Source organism: Gorilla gorilla, chromosome 4 (genome assembly GCF_029281585.2).
Source record: "Gorilla gorilla gorilla isolate KB3781 chromosome 4, NHGRI_mGorGor1-v2.1_pri, whole genome shotgun sequence".
In the NCBI taxonomy this organism is placed as follows: Eukaryota; Metazoa; Chordata; class Mammalia; order Primates; family Hominidae; genus Gorilla; species Gorilla gorilla.
Window position 1 is genome coordinate 115,311,655 of NC_073228.2, and position 19,434 is coordinate 115,331,088.

Below are 19,434 nucleotides of genomic sequence, written 5' to 3' on the forward strand. Positions count from 1 at the left end.
ATTTTAACATCTGAGTTTTAGGGGAACACAAATATTCAAACCATAGTACCAGATGTTTTATTAAATGAGGAAAGTAACTCCCTGCTTCAGTCATATTTTCTATTACATACTTACCACAGCATCCCTAACTGCCTTCTTATAACATAGATCGTGGGTGTCCTTGTAATCACTTTTAGTTTTTTTCAATTCCAAACAAAATATCATAATTCCTAATCAAGGTAACACAATTATTTCAACATGTATACAATAAATCCTGTCCATAATTTACAAAGGCAGAATATATTATTTGTTCTGAATATATAATAGCAAATAAAGATTTAGCAGTATTGTATAATAGCTAATATTATATGAGACACTGGCAGGAGAGATCAGCATGTGTGTTGTTAATTTGACTTTCCAGGTTTATATTTTCCTTTTGTAAGAATTCAGGAAGTTAAATTACATACTTTAAATTCAGGCATATGAAACTAAATAGTACTTAATGTTAAATTACAAAGATAATATCAATGACCAATTTTAAGAGTGTCTACAAATTTTTATTTTGTTTCATACCAATTTAAAAATAAATACATATTTTATTGATACTAATACATATTATTAGTTTAATAAATATTCTAGTTTTACATATTGGTTCACAAAAGAATTATATAAACTTCTTAAAAATAAAATCTATACTATAGCTTTTATTGAACTGCAAGAGATGAATTTTAATATTTAACTATACATGTAAAATCTGTAAAAACAATACAATAATTTAAAAATTATAGTTCCAACTTCCTGTTTTTTGAAATTATTCTGATGTTTCTTCTACACTCAAGTCCCAACCTTCTGTACTTCTAGAAGTTGAATAAGAAAGACATGGAAGATACAACAGGCAGGCAACACAGGTTCTAGGGGAAACCTGATCAAGCCCTTAGCTTCTCTAGTTCTGTTGATTTCTCTACAGGGTAGGGATCACTACAGTCCCATTTAATTAAAAGAAACTGGATTTAAAACACCTGATTCTAAGGACGATAGTACACTCTTAAGAGGTAAAGCTTTTATTTGTATGAAAGGCAATTACTCAGCCCTAAAAGCTCAACAGACAATTAAGGGCTTAAATTATACAATGTTTTCCCATCTTCTCCAGATACAACCTCAATTACATAGTTTTTTAGCTTGAGATATTAATTGAATTCAGCATGATTGTTGATAAAATGCCCTTTGGTTAGAAAAGGAGGAGGAGAGAGAAGGGAGGGGAAGGAAAAAAATTCTATTAACTAGGAGATATTTTACAGATAGAAATCTACAATTTCAAATATATCCAACCTGAATGAACACTGAAATAAAAAGATTTTTAAGATTTACAAGCTCCCTAGTGCTTTAGCAATTTATATTATAGATTAACTACAGAATACTAGATTCTCATTATTTTTTTTGAGTACTGTTTTAAACTTTAAGGGTTAACTAAGAGTTATCAACATAAACTAATATTTCATGCAAAAGTATCACTTTTATAATAATCTTTTTCTTGTATGAAACTAATTTCCTTAAAAAATAGCTACTATATACTGAAAACAGTATTATGCTAAATATTTCCCACATACACAAGTTTCTAATACATACTACCTATAAGCTACAGAAAATAGTCAACCATTTAACAAGAAGGCAGATTATATTCTTTCATTTCACCAACTGCCATATCAAAAGTTACTTATCTTTGAAGGAAAATATTTGCTGGCAATAATTTTATCTCATTGACAACTGATTTATATCTAAAGTTTAGATGTCCTATTTATCAAGCAATGAAGGCTCTAGAGACTAACAAAGATTTCCATTTAAGATATTATTCTGTATTATTGTCTATTTCATCTTACTACAAGACAAATTAATAAATATGCTATAGGGCTGTGCTATTCAATACAGTATCCACTGGCCTCATGTGGCTAATGAGCACTTAAAATGTGGCTTGCCCAAATTTGTAAAATGCATACCGGATTTCAAAAAATTAGTACAAGAAATAGTACAAACTATCAGAATAAATCTTTACATCAATTACATGTTAAAATGATAACATTTTGGATGTATTGAGTTAAATAAAATATTAAAATTAACTTCAGCTGTTTATTTTTATTTTTTAATGTGGCTTCTAGAATTTTTTAATTACATATATCACTTACATTATTTTTCTATCCTGCAGCATTGCTATAGAAGCAGCGGACTCAATTATTTGTTAATATCCATCCCAACCCACATCATTAAGCTTTTTTATCATTATAGTATGAGATAACATATTTAATACATGATCACAAGATTCCTGAGCTTAGAATCATGAACACCTCCACTCTTAAAAATGAAACCAAACAAAACCTGCTGTAATTATCCTGGCAACAGTGATAAACTTTCGATTTGTGTTAGGTATGAGTCTGCAAAAAAGACAAAAGGAATCTTTTGGAATGATGGAAACGTTCTAAATCCAGATTGTGCTGACGGCTGCATAGTTCTACATATGTATTAAAAAAAATCACTGAATTAGATACTTAAAAGTGGGTAAATTACATAATATGTAAATTATATATCAATAAAGCTGTTTTTGTTTTTTTAAAGTACACAGCTGGAGCCCAGCAGATCTAAGGGGCCATCTAGAAGCTGCACATACATTTTAGGTGATTCAAACATAATTTTTAAATTCATCATTGTCACAGTGAAAATGTTTCCATGAGGGTAATTTTACCTAGAGTGGGTCCATGTTTAACAGTGAATTATGTAATTACTTATTGGAGGTATATGTTGATAAGGACAAAGAGAGCACTAGAGTAGAGATAGTGGGCAGTTTATTTGCTTTTAGGGACATCCAGTTCAGGAAATAATAGCCCTTATAGTAATGTGTACTATCTTGTCACAAATCCCTTACTCAAGTTAGGCACCTTTGGAATTTCACCATCCTAGATAGAACAGTAGAATATGAGACTTCCTACTCTACACTAATAAAAACAAATAAAAAATAGATGAAGTCAAAACTAACATTTACCAATTTCCATGGGAAACTGAAACTAAACGACTGAGTTTTCTTTCACTATTGCAGAACAAAAAAAAGGAGAAACCTAGTAATTCAAAAGTACATTCAATTTAGAAAAGGATACTGGTAATTAATAAATCATTCAGAATATAGAATCCTTTGTGCATTCCTTCTGTCAGATCTTGATCAATCTAGATACTATGAGATAATTCACCATGAACATTGTGCTGCTGCCACCTTTTGTTTTTTGAAATCTATCATCACCAGTGGCAAAAAATAAATAAAAACAAAAGCAAAAAACACCTTCACTGTTCCACTTTGTCAAAATGGGTATGAAGAACTATGATTTATTCTTTCTTTACACTCAAGAAAACACAATAAAGTAAAACACAGATCAAACTACCATGCACTTGAAACACTATGTACCTTTCTGCATTTCATGTCTTGTTTAGCATGTATTTCAGGGCTCACTTTACCCATATTAACAACAAAACAGTAGACACAGGAATACTAACACATAAACAACATTAAACACGGAATGGATTTCGAGATGTGTGCATGTACACAAAAAAATATATACAAAGATTTGCCTGGACACCTGAATTGCCTCAAGTTCTCATTTTAGAAGTAAACTAGATGGAGAGTTCAAAACCCAAAGTCATTTAGAATGTGAAAATCATTTAGAAATTCTCACTTAAGGCACCCACAGAATTAGGGGACCCACAATACTCAATTCTAATCATTATAAAATGATATCTAGGCACTTGGATAAATCTAAGACTGTATTTGTTCTAGTTACAGACTGATGCTTTTAAGAGTCTCAAGATAAGTCTTGGACATCAACTGAATTTCACATTTTAAATTGGGGCCAGGCATGGTGGCTCACGCTTATAATCCCAACACTTTGGGAGGCTAAGGTGGGGAATGGCTTGAGGCCAGGAGTTCAAGAGACCAGCCTGGGCAACACAGTGTGACCACATTTCTACAAAAAATTAAACAAAAATTAGCCATGCATAGTGGCGTGCACCTGTATTCCCAGCTATTCAGGAGGCTCAGGTAGAATAACCCCTTGAGCGGTCAGATCAAAGCTGCAGTGAGCTATGATCATACCACTACCCTCCAGCATGGGCAACAGAGTGAGAGCCTGTCTCAAAATTAAAAAAAAAAAAATGAAAATGCCCTCTCTTAGATAGCTATTTACTTTAGGAATAAAACCAAACATTGTACTAGTGAACCAAAAACATTTCAAATTTTTCTACCGGCTATGCAGAAGAGTGGAATCAATGATTTTTACAGGCCATGTAGCTGAGAGAGTTGATCCGTAGTACTACAAGTTTGAATGTATTTTGCCTCTCATAAAGCTTTTCGTAAATCACCATAGAAGTTGGTTAAAGTGCTTGCCATGGCTGTATCTACCGCAGACTGAGGAATCATCCCACGCAGATCTGTCTGAATATATCCTGTCAAAAGACTCTGGTTTGGGTTGTCCTTAAGTGGAACACAAAACCAACCACAGGGATGGTTATATCCTCGAACAAATTCTGGTCTCTTTTCATCCCAGTCAAGACTTATTCCTATAAGGCAATTTTTAAAATAGCACTATTAATAGCAATAACTGACATAAAACTCTCATTTTAAAATACTACCAGAATTTTTTTTTTTTTTTTTTTTTAACTTTTGAATCAAATTTTTATTTTTTTTATTTTTTTTTTTATTTTTATTTTTTTATTATACTTTAAGTTTTAGGGTACATGTGCACATTGTGCAGGTTAGTTACATATGTATACATGTGCCATGCTGGTGGTATATCTCCCAATGCTATCCCTCCCCCCTCCCCCCACCCCACAACAGTCCCCAGAGTGTGATATTCCCCTTCCTGTGTCCATGTGATCTCATTGTTCAATTCCCACCTATGAGTGAGAATATGCGGTGTTTGGTTGTTTGTTCTTGCGATAGTTTACTGAGAATGATGGTTTCCAATTTCATCCATGTCCCTACAAAGGACATGAACTCATCATTTTTTATGGCTGCATAGTATTCCATGGTGTATATGTGCCACATTTTCTTAATCCAGTCTATCATTGTTGGACATTTGGGTTGGTTCCAAGTCTTTGCTATATTTATTCTTATCCATATAGATGAAAATTAAATTCCAAAGTGACCATGGCAGAGTGAAAAAGAGCCTTACCAAGGAGAATTCTGACAAGAGGTTGGCAGATAGGTAATGGGGAAACTTTTAATCCTTTCAGAATACATGACATCATATCATCTTAGTACTCCTTGGAAGCTACAAATCTTGGTTGTAGTACCCAGGCCTTGAGGTGCCAATAATCAAATCCATGGTACCGTAACTATTCCCCACAGCGACTACCATATTATAGTTTGGTACTGGCTAGTTAAGAATAAACAAGTAGATGCTTACTTACAACTGCTAACTTAAGTATATACTATATACAAAATAATATTAATTTACCTATAGGTACGTTTTAGAAAACAGGAGCCTTCCAATGGCAGTATTTTTAATCTTGAAAAGAAAAATACAACACAGCTCAAGGAAGGAAGAATATTCTAAGACACACCAAATCTAGTACTTCTATGTGTATGACCAAGAAACTGCTTTCTGAGAGTGGCTTAGAAGAAAATCCGTTTACTAGAACCCTTTCTTAGAGGCAGTCGTGTGATCCACATTTGCTACCTCTGACCTAGAGGATACTGTGTAACTGGGAACAAAAACTTATCAGAAAGTTTTCAAAACTCTTTTGATATTGCTATTTTACTCCCTAGAGTTTAGCACTTGCAAAAAATGTTAGTGATTACAGAGTCAGAGTTGAAAATATATCTCACAAGGAAAGAAACATCCAGCCAAGAAAACACAAATATTTAAACCATACTGAAAAAAAGCATAACATGTTGAGATTATTACCACAAGATAAAAGCCCTTCTTTATAGCCCACAGTATAGGAGAAATCAACAAATTCTCTTGGGGAAATTATATTCCAAAGCTGACCAGCAGTAGTGTAACGCATCACACAGCAATTCTGAAAAAGAAGAGGTAAGACAAGTGTTACCACTATAGGAAACATACATAGCTTCATATATCATAAACTTATCTCTGGAAAGAAACTAACATTTATTTAAAATGTTTCATAATTATAATAATTCTTACACTGATTCTGACAGGTCTGGATCTCTATTCTAAATCTCACTGCTATTGGATGGCCACGAAGAAGATATATAATCAAAATACAGAGGTACAAGTTATCCAGTATCCAAATATCTAATTAAATGCAGTTGTCTTATTCTACGTAACATTCCAAATGGAATTAGGGATGTAGACTGTTTCAGTGTTTAAGATCAAATCCACAAATACTTTGACTACATCAAACATTTTAATTAAAAAATTCAAACATTAAGCAATGAATTAATAAAAATAGAAACAGGGCAGGTCATTTTGGCTATATAATTTTAGAATATCTAAGGTGGCATTTTTATCTTTGGTCATTGATGTTGGATTAGTATTAATGGAAAAGCTGCACACATTCACCTAGAAACCTAAATATGATGGTGGTGTTTTCAGAATTTTAGATTTCAGAATCTTAACTAAAGTTTTACAATGAAGGATGCTGAATATAGTTTTAAGCAGCTAGGGTATAGCTACTGTGGAAAACAAACTCAGTCTAACACTCATTAATTAGTATGAGGAAACACAAACTTTTTAAGAGGCAGCATGGGACTCCCCTGTGATATCTTGGTTGTGACTGCTGTTCTCAAAGCAATGAATATAAGTGTGAACAAATGCTCATGCTCACATGCTCTGGCTCACTCATGCCCTCCCTCATGCACATACACACAGTCTAAAGTAATGTTTCTAAATAGATACCTCTTCAAAGTTCTCCAGAATATCCAAAGAAGTCATCAAGCTGTCCCAATCCAAACGACAAGGCCCTGGGCGTATATGGTCTATTATACTATTGACAAGGTCATCTATAACACCTTGGGCTTTGTAGCTGGAGAAAAAAAGTTTAAGTCAATTGCTGTTACAATAAAAAAATTTCAGCATACCCTTATAGTGCAATAGCTAACTTTGAAAGTAATAAAAATTAGGCTGGGTAGGGTGGCTCATGTCTATAATCCCAGCATTCTGGGAGGCTGAGGCGAGTGGATCACTTGACGTCAGGAGTTCAAGACCAGCCTGGCCAACGTGGCAAAAACCTGTCTCTACTAAAATTACAAAAATTAGCCAGGCATGGTGGCATGCGCCTGTAGTCCCAGCTAGTTGGGAGGCTGAGGCAGGAGAATCACTTGAATCCCGGAGGTGGAGGTTGCAGTGAGCCAAGATCATGCCACTGCACTCCAGCCTAGGCGACGGAGTGAGATTCCATCTCAAAAAAAAATTAAAATAAAAGAATAAAAATTAATGAAGGGTGGGCCAGGCATGGTGGCTCATGCCTGTAATCCCAGCACTTTGGGAGGCCAAGGGGGGCGGATCACCTGAGGTCGGGAGTTTCAGACCAGCCTGACCAACATGCAGAAACCCAGTCTGTACTAATAATACAAAATTATCCGGGCATGGTGGCTCCTGCCAGTAATCCCAGCTACTTGGGAGGCTGAGGCAGGAGAATCGCTTGAACCTGGGAGGCGGAGGTTGAGGTGAGCCGAGATCACGCCATTGCACTCCAGCCTGGGCAATGAGTGAAATTCCATCTCAAAAATAATAATAATAATAATAATAATGAAGGGTTTTTTTTTCTAAAGGGAATAAATCCCAGTAACTTTTCTGATAAATTACATTCTACCAGTTACTGTTATCAGCATGTACCCTTTGTCCTCAAATCTAATAAGAGAACTGAGGGCTATACTATGTGTCATAATGAAGATAATAAAGTCCCTTCATGTAATAACATAGCCAAAAACAGTTTATAGAATGCCATAAGGTTTCCATTTATTTTTATATTCTTTCCTCAGTTATCCTCTGACATACTAGTACATGAATATTTTTACCCTGACTTTTAAAAACTTTTTATTAGGAACAGAGAAATAGGCCAATAGAACAGAACACCAAGGAACTGACTCATAAATATGTCAGAACTTGACATATTTCAAAGGCAGCATCACTTATCAGTGGGGAAAAATGTACAATTCCATAAATGGCGTGCCTAGATTCAATAGTTATCCTTTTGGAGAAAATAAAACTTAGATTCCTATTTCTACCACTCATAATAATTAATTCCAGATAAATTAAATATCTGTGTAAAACACGTAAAATGGGCCGGGCACGGTGGCTCATGCCTGTAATCCCAGCACTTTGGGAGGCCGAGGTGGGCGGACCATGAGGTCAGGAGATTGAGACCATCCTGGCCAACATGGTAAAACCCCGTCTCTACTAAAAATACAAAAATTAGCTGGGTGTGGTGGCGTGTGCCTATAGTCCCAGCTGCTTTGGAGGCTGAGGCAGGAGAATAGCTTGAACCAGGTAGTCGGAGGCTGCAGTGAGCTGAGATTGCGTCACTGCACTCCAGCCTGGCGACACAGCGAAACTCCATCTCAAACAAACAAACAAACAAACACATAAAATGAAAAACTTTAAAATTTTGAGAAAAATATGCAAGATACCATTTTTGTGACCTCAGAGTACAGGGGGATTTCTTGAATATGTAAAACACAGAAAAACACAAATAATACAAAAGATCAATTAAAATTAAAAACATGCATACCACACAAGAAAAAATAAGTCATTTTTAAAAACTAGCCACACAATGGGAGAAGGTAGTGTAACACATATAAACAGAGAATTATTATACAGGATATATGAATAACTCCTATAAACCAACGAGAAAAAGAAAATCCGAAGAAAAGATGGGCAAAGGACATGGTAAGACTGACCTGAAATGTCAAGAAATATACAAAAGATTTCAGCTTCACTAGTAATCAAGTAAATACTAACAAGAACAATCTGATTAATACCCCTCAGACTGACAGAGATTAAAAACTCATAAGTAGTAAATAGAGGGGGATGAGAATCCTGAAACTGCTACTTTAGAGAGCAAGTTGGTAATGTCTAGTAAGGTTGGAAGATATACATCCCTAAGACCCAAAGAAAATTACACGTGTGCACAAAGAGATATATACCAAGAGGTTTACTATCACATTGTACTTTATAGAGAAAAATTGACAACAGCCTAAAAATCTATCAATAGATGAATGTACAAACATAGATAAAAACATTGTGGTATATTCACATAGAGGGAAAATAATGGATTTACATATGACAACATGGCTAAATCCTGAGAACATAATATTTAATAAAAAAAGGCAAATTACTAAATAAAATATGTACATACAAACACATATACATGAATATAAAAAACACACCAAATAATGCTTTTCATTGTTTATGGATATATAAATATGTGGTCAAAGTATGAAACAGGAACAATACACATAACTTCAGGACAGCAGTTACTTCTGGAGATGAAAGAAAGGAGGTGAAATAAGAAATTAGCTTCAGCTCTATCAGTACCTTTTTTTTTTTTAAAGCATGTGAAGCTACTTAATCATTTTATAACTCAAGCCAAACTTATATTATCTCCCCCACCATAAATCTGCTCTCCCATCTTGTATTCTTTAACTTGGGGTAGATGGAGGTAAAACAAATTAATCTAGTCAAATTAGAAAATCTTAGATTCAACTATGGCTCTTCTTCTTCTCTTAACCCCATTTCCATAGTCAGAACTAATCAGTCACTACAGTTGTATCAGGACGATTTCCTAAATGTAAAGTACTTAGAACAATATTTGGCTCTCAGTAAATTTTGGTTATCATTGCCACCACCATCGCTATCATTAAATCTTTCACATGCATTTGCCCTTTTTTGACTTCTGTGCTGCGGCCTCAGTTACAGCACTTTGTGTCCAACTCAACACATCAGGTCCTACCTCTTTTGATCATATATCCCTTTAAGAATCTGAAAAAAAAAACACCAGTGTTTCTCATATGTGTTTATGCAGTAGATATGCAATTCCTTCTGCCTAGAACATGAACTCTTTCATTCCTTAAGAAATACTTATTCTTCCCTTAAGTGTTAGCTCAAACATTAGTTCTCTATGAAGTCTTTTCAGATCTCCAAGCATAAAGCTCCCTTGGCACTCTTGATACTTTCAACCCTCACTGGGAATTACTAATTTAAAGAATTAACTTCCATACTTGTTTACAATGCTTAATCCAACTCCAATTTCCCCATCCTCATCATAAATATTGTAAAATTCATCTTTCTGGAAATGTTATCTTTGGCATTACACTTCAGAACATTCTGTATATACTAACAGGGTCCAGCAGTTTTATTTTGAAAAATGGCTGAGTCTTAAGGATGTGAACATTCTACTCCAAGTATGCAAGGCAGTTGTCGCTACAAGCTTTAAAAAACAATATATTATTTTCTTATGTTATTAATCTTCAAAAATATGGTTTTTAAAGGCTATATCATATTCTATCACAGATGTTTCCTACTGAATTGTCTCCTACTATTGATTATTCAGGTTTATAATTTTTAATATTATAAATAATGCTGTGATAGAAGAGCAAGTACTTAAATCACTATTATCTTTCTGATAAATTCTTCAAGATAAGTTCCTAAGATAAAATGTTCTACAGCACGGAGTAAATGTAGAATATTAGAAGGGTCATGTATACAATGCTAAGAAATTCAGATTTTAGCAGTCATTTTATATCATTATTTATGACCTCCTCACCACCAACTCAGTCCACAAAGGACACGGACATTTTTAAGGCTCTGAATTCATAAGCCCAATTTGCTTTCCAGAAAGTTAAAAAAAAATCGCCAGGTGTGGTGGCTCATGCCTGCAATCCCAGCAATTTGGGAAACCAAGGCGGGATGTCAGGAGCTCAAGACCAGCCTAGCCAAGATGGTGAAACCCCATCTCTACTAAAAACTACAAAAAAAGTTAGCCAGGCACAGTGGCAGGTGCCTGTAATCCGAGCTACTCGGGAGGCCGAGGCAGAACAATCGCTTGAACCCGGGAGGCAGAGGTTGCAGCGAGCCGAGATTGTGCCACCGCAATCCAGCCTGGGTGACAGAGTGAGACTCTGTCTCAAAAAAAAAAAAAAAGTTAAAGAACTCTTAAAAAGCTAAATCTTACTAGCAATGACTACTTAGTGACAATGGATATAAGTTTTGAAATGTCTTAAGAGCTATGTAAATCTATAAAAAGTTACTTACAGATATCCATTAAATTCTTCTGAGGGTTTTCTCCAAACAGTTACATCTTTCTAGAAAAATAAAAACATTATATGGTAATAACTGCATAGGTGGAACCCTAGACACAAAACTGATAATTTTATAAGTCTATAGAATTTGTCTTTGCATTAAAATAAAACCAGTACATTTTCAGAATACATAAAAGTCATCTATACCATAAAAGGATTTGTATTTGAATTTCTTCTGTATCCTAAAGTTCTTCACATTGTACTTAAATTACAGACCTCCAAAGAATATTTTCAGTAGTATTTAATGATATCCAAACACTGTAAGATTCAGTGATGGCACTATCTTAGTCCAATCTTATCTATTTACCATTACTGATGCATTCAGACTCTAACACTAGGAACACTATTTCATTCTGACATTGTTCATAACTTTTAAAAAATTAAACAATTCACATTTATTACGACAGTGTTACCAGGAATTTGTCCCTACATTTTTTCCTCATCATTTCCCAAGTAATTCTGAATATCAGAATAGCTACAGCACTTAACTAGAAGTGTCCTGGGTTCTAGAATTAGTTCTAGCAACACTCAAGTCACCTATGTAATAGTTTGGGCAAGTCACATTAGTAAAAAGGAATACTAACTAGCTACCTTCATAGGCTTTTTGATATACCTGAAACTATTCCAAACTCTCAAGTACTACACTTTCTTAAATTAATAATGATACATTTTATTTGCTGACTTAAGAGGCCATTCTTTAGGTTCTAGTTGCCATGAGCCTATTCTCTTGTCTAATATCCAAAGAGCTAATGAAAGCAGTATAGGATTACCACTGATGCATTTCTTCCTCTGTGTGACATTAGACTATCAACTTTATTAGCTCAATTATTTTTCTTGCATATCCATCCAAAGTATGGTCTTTGTCCATATTATTCCATTTAATTTTAAAAGTCATCAACCAATTCATTAGATAGAAGATATACCCCAAATATAAGTAATTGAACTAATTTACCGTTTTCTTAGCAACTCGCCACTTATCTTCTTCAATGCTATGGTACTGGATGAGAGTGTTTTTAAGTTTAGTTGCAAAAGAAGCAACATCAGACAGGCCTTCCATTACTTCTCTCTGTTATGGAGACCAAGATTAGCATCAGCAAATACCACAGTTTGAGGCAATAGGCCAGTGGGTCTCGAATCTGGTTTCACAATATAATAACCTACCAGAGCTATAAAAGATAGCTACCCTCACCCCAAATCAACTAATCATAATCTCTGAGAGTAGGACCCGGGCATAATTTTTTTCTAATTGCTCCCAAGATGAATAACCCATAGCCAGAGGTGAGAATTACATATTTTTTACAATTAAAATCACTCATACAAAAAGTAGAAGAGAAGACAGGAGGAGGGGTAAGTGATTGTATCATATATATATATATATATATATATGCTGTTAACTCTCAAACATTTACCTCCAGTCCTCTTTGTTTCAATGAGCTCAAAAATCCCAGATCCAGAAGCCTACTTAAAGCTTCAAGCCTAAAGGGAATCTCTTGCCTCCCCTGGCTTCCCTCAATTTGTCACAATTCCTCATTTTAACAATTTACTATTAAAATGGCAATTTAGCCCAAGTTCTCAAGTCAAAAGTCTTGGAATTGCCCTTAATAGGAATAGGTTCCTTTTAACACCATCATACCTCATTGTCTACAGTGTTCTAGTCCCAGTGGTTTTCTTTCTGTCCCTCAAACAGGCTAGCTTATCGCTGACTTGGGGTCTTTGATACGGCTAGATCCCAAATCTTAGCATCACTAATAACAATGTAATGCCAATTTCAGTTTAAACCTCCTATCCTTCATAAAGCCTTCTTAAGTTACTATTACATCGTTATTTTCTTCATAGTGCTTATTATCTGACAATATAATAACTTATTTATAGGTGTATGATTCTACTCTTTGACCACCTCATTCCTAACTAATAGCATAGAGGTCCTTGTCTTATTCACCACTATATCTCCACCACCTAGAACATTGCCTGGCACATAGTAGGCCCTTATTTTGTTGATATGTTATTGTCTCAAAACAAGAATTACTTGGTATTTGTCTTCTTTTGGTGCCAGGGCACCAATTTCTTAGCATAATTCCAACTTTTCACTATTCTGTCTCTATTCCTTCCAACTTCAGTAAAAGACTAAAGAAGAAAAGAGTTTTAGGGGTAAAGTTGCCCATTACAGAACCATCAAATTGCTGGAAAGGAGGTCAAGAAAACATCTAAATGAAATCTCAAGCCTCACCCTCTATGGGAATAAGGCTGCAGTTGTCAACTATGGATGCACACATCAGAATCACCTTTTTATGCTTTGTACTAGTTGTCGCTGCTTTTAGGTGTTAGATTTTAGGGCCCAGTGCCAAACAGTCTAATTCAGTGGCTTTGTTCTGGAATGGGCCTCAGAAATGTAGGTCCTTTAAAATAGTCTCACTAATTATTCTGTTGTGTAGCCAGGGATCAGAACTAACTGATCTAAAAATTAAAGTGACAGAAATAAATTAAGGTTGTAGCCAATATTTAAATACCACTAATTAGAGCATATAAGCCATTAAAATTTATAAATACTAAAATTATGTAGAAACATGGGAAAGTATACAAAGAAAATTCAATATAACTTTTAGGATCTATGTAAGTGATGCAAAATATATAATAAGTATAGATCCAATCCATGGATGAAAAGTTGATGAGCTCATTCAAAAAGTCTCTCAGTCAAGAATATACCTAATTTCCATTCAAGAGGCTGTCAACTTGATAGCCAGTACAATGACTTTATTCAAGAGTATGCCACAAACAAGCAGAAGTTCTTGCAGAAGGCTTGTAAAAGAGATTTAATTTATCTATTACAGGGATCACTATGATTAAACATATTCTTTAAACCCAAAAGTCACCTGCTAGGTTCCTGTGGTTGGCAGATAAGAGTATTTATTCAAAACTTTTTGATAGAAATCAAAGGTGAAACGGAAAGTTATTATTATCATAAGCAAACATTATCACTGGGCAAATCCAGTACACAAAGCTAGCTACCTAGAAGAGATGAGAATCTGCAACTTTAAGGTACTTGACTTAGTAATCATTCATACTGATCAGTATAAAGTTCAAGCTCCTTACTATAGCTTACAGGCCCTTTTATAATGTGGCGTATTTTCATTACCTAATTTCCACTTATCTTTCCTGGACTCCCCTGAACCTGGGTTAGTTCCCCCTCCAATATTTTCTGACAGCAACTCTGTACTGTAATTATTCACTTGTTATCTTCTCCCGTTTAACTGTAAAATCTTTGGGGGGCAGGAAATCTGGCTTGTTCAATATTAATTCTCCTTACGTCTAGCACTCAGTAGGAACAGTGAATAAAAAATGGAAAAATGTATAGACAATAAGCTACCATTCTCACTTATGGAAGACCTCAAGATATCTAAAGTATGCACATTTACGCCAATCCTAGAGCTTCTGAATAACTAAAACTTCCTTTACCATAATGAAACACCATTTCTCAAGGAGGACTGCTATTAAATATTTATCAAGCATCTATTATATACTAGGTCCTAGAACTACAGAAACAGATGGAATTCAAATTTTACTCTCAAATTGACTTATTCCACCCTTAAGCTTTAACAGAAATAACAACAACAAAAACTAAAACATTAAAAAATTCTATTAATAGCCTTTTTAAGAGTGGTGCAGTGGGAGGTAGGAAAGGAAGAGAAAGAAGTACAAAATCAGAAAGCTCTCTCTGATTAAATATGTCCAGCAATGTATTTAACCAAACAGTTAAGTCTTGCATGGATTATTTTCATCAAGATTAAGTCCATAATGAAATAATCGTTGCCATCAAAACTGCTACCTCTGTGTAAACAGGCATAATTGAGCATCTCTCAAAATATTAATATATTCTAGAACCAAGAGGGTTGGGGGAGATGGGTTATCAAGGTCTTGGCTCTCTCTCCTAATATAACAGGGTACTGACATTAATTTAGAGGAAAACACCTAATTTGCCCTCCTGCAATCTCCAACTGTGGAGAATGTCAGGAAAATGTTTTAAATGCTATTCTGAACCCATTCTGAACTTCCTTTTACTAATTCAGTTTTTTATTCCCTTATCTTGACCTTATATCAGGAAATTATCAACTCTAACATTTACATGTCAGAGAGAACAGGCACCACTTAACCTTATCAGAATGTAATAGGTTCATACAAAAGATTTTATACTCTTGTCAGTCCCATGGCCAAATGCTGAGTAATGTCCACCTCCATGTTTTTCCTTTAATCTTTTTGTTCATGTTTTCTATGCCCATGCTTTTGAAGCTATCACTAGTGGTGATAGTGGCTGCCATCATAGGGAGGGCAGCTGTCTCAAGTTACTTTTCTTGAGGCCATCTATCAGCACCATAGTCTTGACCAATCCAACTCCAATTATTCTCAAATATCTGTCACAGTGAGATGGCATAGGTTCTATTTTAAATATGGAACATAATAAAACATTTAACCTGTAATGTAAAGTGAATGCCATAAAAATCTGTTTGGACTTTTGTAGTACGACTAGGTCAGAATTCACTTGTTAAAGAAATGCAGGTATCAGAACGGTCTAACCTTGCATTACTTGATTAATATGGTTTTCACTTCCATCAACAGCTTCAGTTTAACATGCCATGGACTTTCCCCAATGTCGTACAAACCAAAGCTTTGTAAATTAAATTATATTTTCTAACTAACATAAAAATTTCAGCATATGCTTGATTTCCAATCAATGTTGAACTGTTAAGTTTTCTAACTCAGACAAGTACAGCAGCTTCTCATTTTTTGAGACTGGCTCTGGCAGGAGCTCACTATTTAAAGAAATGCAACATGGAAGTATATTTCTACAATATGAATAGTGAGCCAACTTACTGTTCAAACCCCTAATGCTCTAATACTTGATTAAAAAAACAACCTAATGCTCTGTACTTGATTTTAAAAAATAACAATAGCTAACATTTATTGATCACTTACTACATGGTCAGTCCTTCTGGCTGCTTTACATTGCATTTATTTTATTTAATCCTCACAACAGTAATAGTCCTCCTTGAGAAACTGTGTTTCATTATGGTAAAGGAATTTTAGTTATTCAGAAGCTCTAGGATTGGTGTAAATGGGCATACTTTAGATATCTTGAGGTCTTCCATAAGTGAGAATAGTAGCTTAATGTCTATACATTTTCCCTGTTTTACAGAAAGGGAAAATAGCAACAGGAAGGTTGAGTCACTTGTCCAAGATCACACAGTTCATAAGTGATGGAGCCAGAATTCCAATCCAGGGCGTCTGACTTCAGAGCCTAAAGCTCTCTCTTGTAAAACTGTGGAAGCTGATCACAGGCTGGAAAAGACTTCATATAAAAAACCTGGGCCCACCAAATATTTGTCAAGTTTTGTCCTGGCTGCTGAACCTAAAAATCTAAGGTAATCTTTCTGAAGTGTAAATTCGGGAAAACAATGACACTGATTTGGTGAGAAATTATTTGAGTTAATACATTTAGCAGGGACCTTGGAAGGCAGTAAGCCCTGGGAAAACTTTGTCTCTTGTCATTGGCATCACCTCCGCGAAGCCTGGTGGGACGCGGCTGCCCCTGCGCTGTCTGTGCACCTCCTAAGAACCAGGAAGCGCGGTGACCTCCAAAGAACAGGACTGCCCCAAATCAAGCGGGATTACCACCGCCCCTCTCCCATTTAACAGCTGAGGACACTGAGGTCTAATAGATTCCAAGTACTTAAATAGGTGAGCGGCGTGCAGGGGCGAGTTGCAAGCCCTAGGATACTTCCAGCTCGCCCCTTCCCCTCCCTGGGGCTCAGTTTTCTCTTTCATCTGTGAGGTCCACTCCCGCCCGGACGCCGGGGCCCGCCATCCCCAACGTCCACCGCGAGCTCCCTAGATACATGGTCTGGAGCAGGTCCAGAAGACGCACCTGGCAGGACGCCCCGGGCGCCACAGTCGCCCTCCCCACGGGCCACCCCAATCCTGCCGCGGCTCCGTGGCTCTCCTTACCTTTACCTGAGGTGAAGCAAGGACGTGGAAGCAGCTACGGCGCGCTACCAAGCACCTCACACCGCTCTCCACAGTACTGCTCAGCCTCCCGGCCCGCCGAGGCGCAGGCGACAGCAGCCAACTTGTAAGTCACCGCTGGTCGCAGCCAACTGGAAGGCACCCAGCGCCTCAGGGCAAGGCGAGCCGAGCCCCCAGCCCCGCCCCCTCGCCCGATCCCGGGGGCTCCGGGGAGGGGGAGCTGAGAGGAGGTGGCCGGAACAACTTGCGCTTGTTCGGATTGGCTGGCGCGGGAGCGTGTGGAGGGCTGATTGGTCGTCGAAAAATGGAATGATTCGGCGTGGGTGTGGGCTGGCCCGAGCCGCGCCAGGGTTCCCTGGATGTCTGGGGTTGCCTGTAGGTTTGGATTGGTTGGGTTGTCCTGTGATCACTTAATTGTGAAAGAATTTTGTCAAGCAGTAAACCGACTGGGAGAAATTGAAACAGAAGGCGAAGTGAAGGATCACAGTGAGGAATAAGGTCCAAATTCATCCCGCTTGTGGATATCCTAGTATCTCGCAACTACGCTACTCCTCCCAGGACTAAAAGTCAAATAAGAAAAAGCGCCCATGCAGAGGAGGACGAGCTCTCTGCCTCCTGCTTAGCCTGACTCAGAACTGAGAGAGCTGGGAAGGAAAATGCATATAAACGAAAGTCACTGCCACTATGTGAATTGACCTTTAGTCAAATACGTGTGTGGGGGTGTGTGTGGGTGCGTGTGTGTGTTTCCACCCTCAGATAAAGAGTTTAGAGGGCAACCTTAGAAGCAGAGAAAAGGAGGAGGTGTGACAAGTGGATTTAGCAACTGCACAGTGTTGGAGTTTACATCTACTCGAACATGAGAAAGATTTCTTCCAGTGGCTGTGAAGTCACCCATCTGATGGGATGCTTGGCAAACAGTGAATTTCTTCCTTTGCCAGAGTAGCTATGATGCACTGATTAGCGAGGCTTGGTTTGTCTGCAAATTGCATTTACTAAGATACGTAGTTTGAGAACCAAAAGCAGGGAAGAATGCAGTGCTACACCATTAGTGAATTTTGATAGACTTGCAACGAAAATAAATAATATTCCATAAATTTTTAAGTCGGCCTCACCAAAAGAATTACCAAATACTACTTGCTAGTTATTATTGGCCGATTTTTTTTACCTCCATCGTTTATATGTAAAATAATTTGTTTTATAATTTCGTGTGACATAATAGAAGAGTTCTTCGTGTGTTGTAAAGCTCCTTTCACTTAGGAATTATTGGCCAATTATTGAGGTGCTTTGGATGGATGGATGAATACGTAGATAAATAATTTGAAATGGTTGGGGAAAAGTGCTTTGTAATTAAGTTGTACCTACTTAATATCTCATTGAATCCTCTTAACAGCCCCCTAAGGTAGGTGTGTTTTACAGGCGAGGAGCCCCAGACATAAATCTTAAGGCAGGTTGCTTAATTACTGAGTGGAGAAACTGGAATTTGGCTGAGGTCTGCTGGACTCTGAAACTGGGCTCTTAGTCTCCAAAAAATTCAGATGGTGCTTGGTAGCTCTTTGTCAAGGCACCTGTGAAGACCACTGGGACCATAAATGAAAGGCCTAATTCCTACTGTGAGGGTTTACACAGGTTTAATGGTGGAGAGGAATAAATCCAAGTATCTATTTCAAAAAAGTAAAAAAATTGTATCTGTCATTATTAGGATTCAGTTCTGGATACTTTGCTCAACAGTCTATATATTCTCTTGCAGGATGCTGTAAAACATGTTTAAAACAAAATTAACTTGGCTTTTTTTTTTTTTTTTTTTTTTTTTTTGGACGGCGGGAGTCATTACATCACACTTATGCCCCCATGGGATTTCTTATCTTCCAGCCAGTTTCTGGGAGGTTTTTGTTTCTTTTGCTTTTGTTCTTCATCTGTTGCCATTTTTCTTGGTTAGAATGAAGTTTGGGTAATTGGAAGCCACTCTATCAAAGTGGAATGCTACTAACAGCAAAGCTTCAGATTCAGAAATACATATACAAATACATCATCTGGAGCTATTTTTGAGGGTTTAGTATGGTCCAAACACAGTACTAAGCATTTTACATTTTACAGCAATGCCTGAAAATAGGCATGTACTATTACTATTTTCATTATAC

At 36.5% G+C, this 19,434-nt stretch overlaps 1 protein-coding gene across 3 annotated transcripts; it reads right to left on the bottom strand.

Annotated features, from left to right (window-relative positions):
- Positions 1-514: 514 nt before the first annotated feature.
- STARD4 (StAR related lipid transfer domain containing 4) lies at positions 515-17,537 on the bottom strand. Of its 3 annotated transcripts, none has more exons than XM_004042343.3 (6): positions 17,279-17,537; positions 12,234-12,347; positions 11,235-11,284; positions 6,879-7,005; positions 5,922-6,036; positions 515-4,572 (listed from the first exon to the last, which is right to left on the bottom strand). In XM_004042343.3, exons 2-6 carry the CDS (start codon positions 12,336-12,338, stop codon positions 4,352-4,354), a joined length of 618 nt encoding a protein of 205 aa, XP_004042391.1. In that variant the 5' UTR covers positions 12,339-12,347; positions 17,279-17,537; the 3' UTR covers positions 515-4,351. The 3 variants fall into 3 exon arrangements, with proteins under 3 accessions (XP_004042391.1, XP_018884102.1, XP_018884103.1); XM_019028557.3 differs by having other exon boundaries at positions 17,285-17,499; XM_019028558.3 differs by lacking the exon at positions 12,234-12,347 and having other exon boundaries at positions 17,279-17,473.
- Between the last annotated feature and the right edge of the window lie 1,897 nt (positions 17,538-19,434).

Coding starts and splice junctions, on each gene's coding strand:
- STARD4 (XM_004042343.3), bottom strand. CDS start 12,338: ATGGAAGGCCTGTCTGATGTTGCTTCTTTTGCAACTAAACTTAAAAAC. Junction 11,285..12,233: donor GGCGAGTTGCTAAGAAAACG/GTAAATTAGTTC, acceptor TTATTTTTCTAG/AAAGATGTAACTGTTTGGAG. Junction 7,006..11,234: donor GAAGAATTTAATGGATATCT/GTAAGTAACTTT, acceptor TTTTTTCTCCAG/CTACAAAGCCCAAGGTGTTA.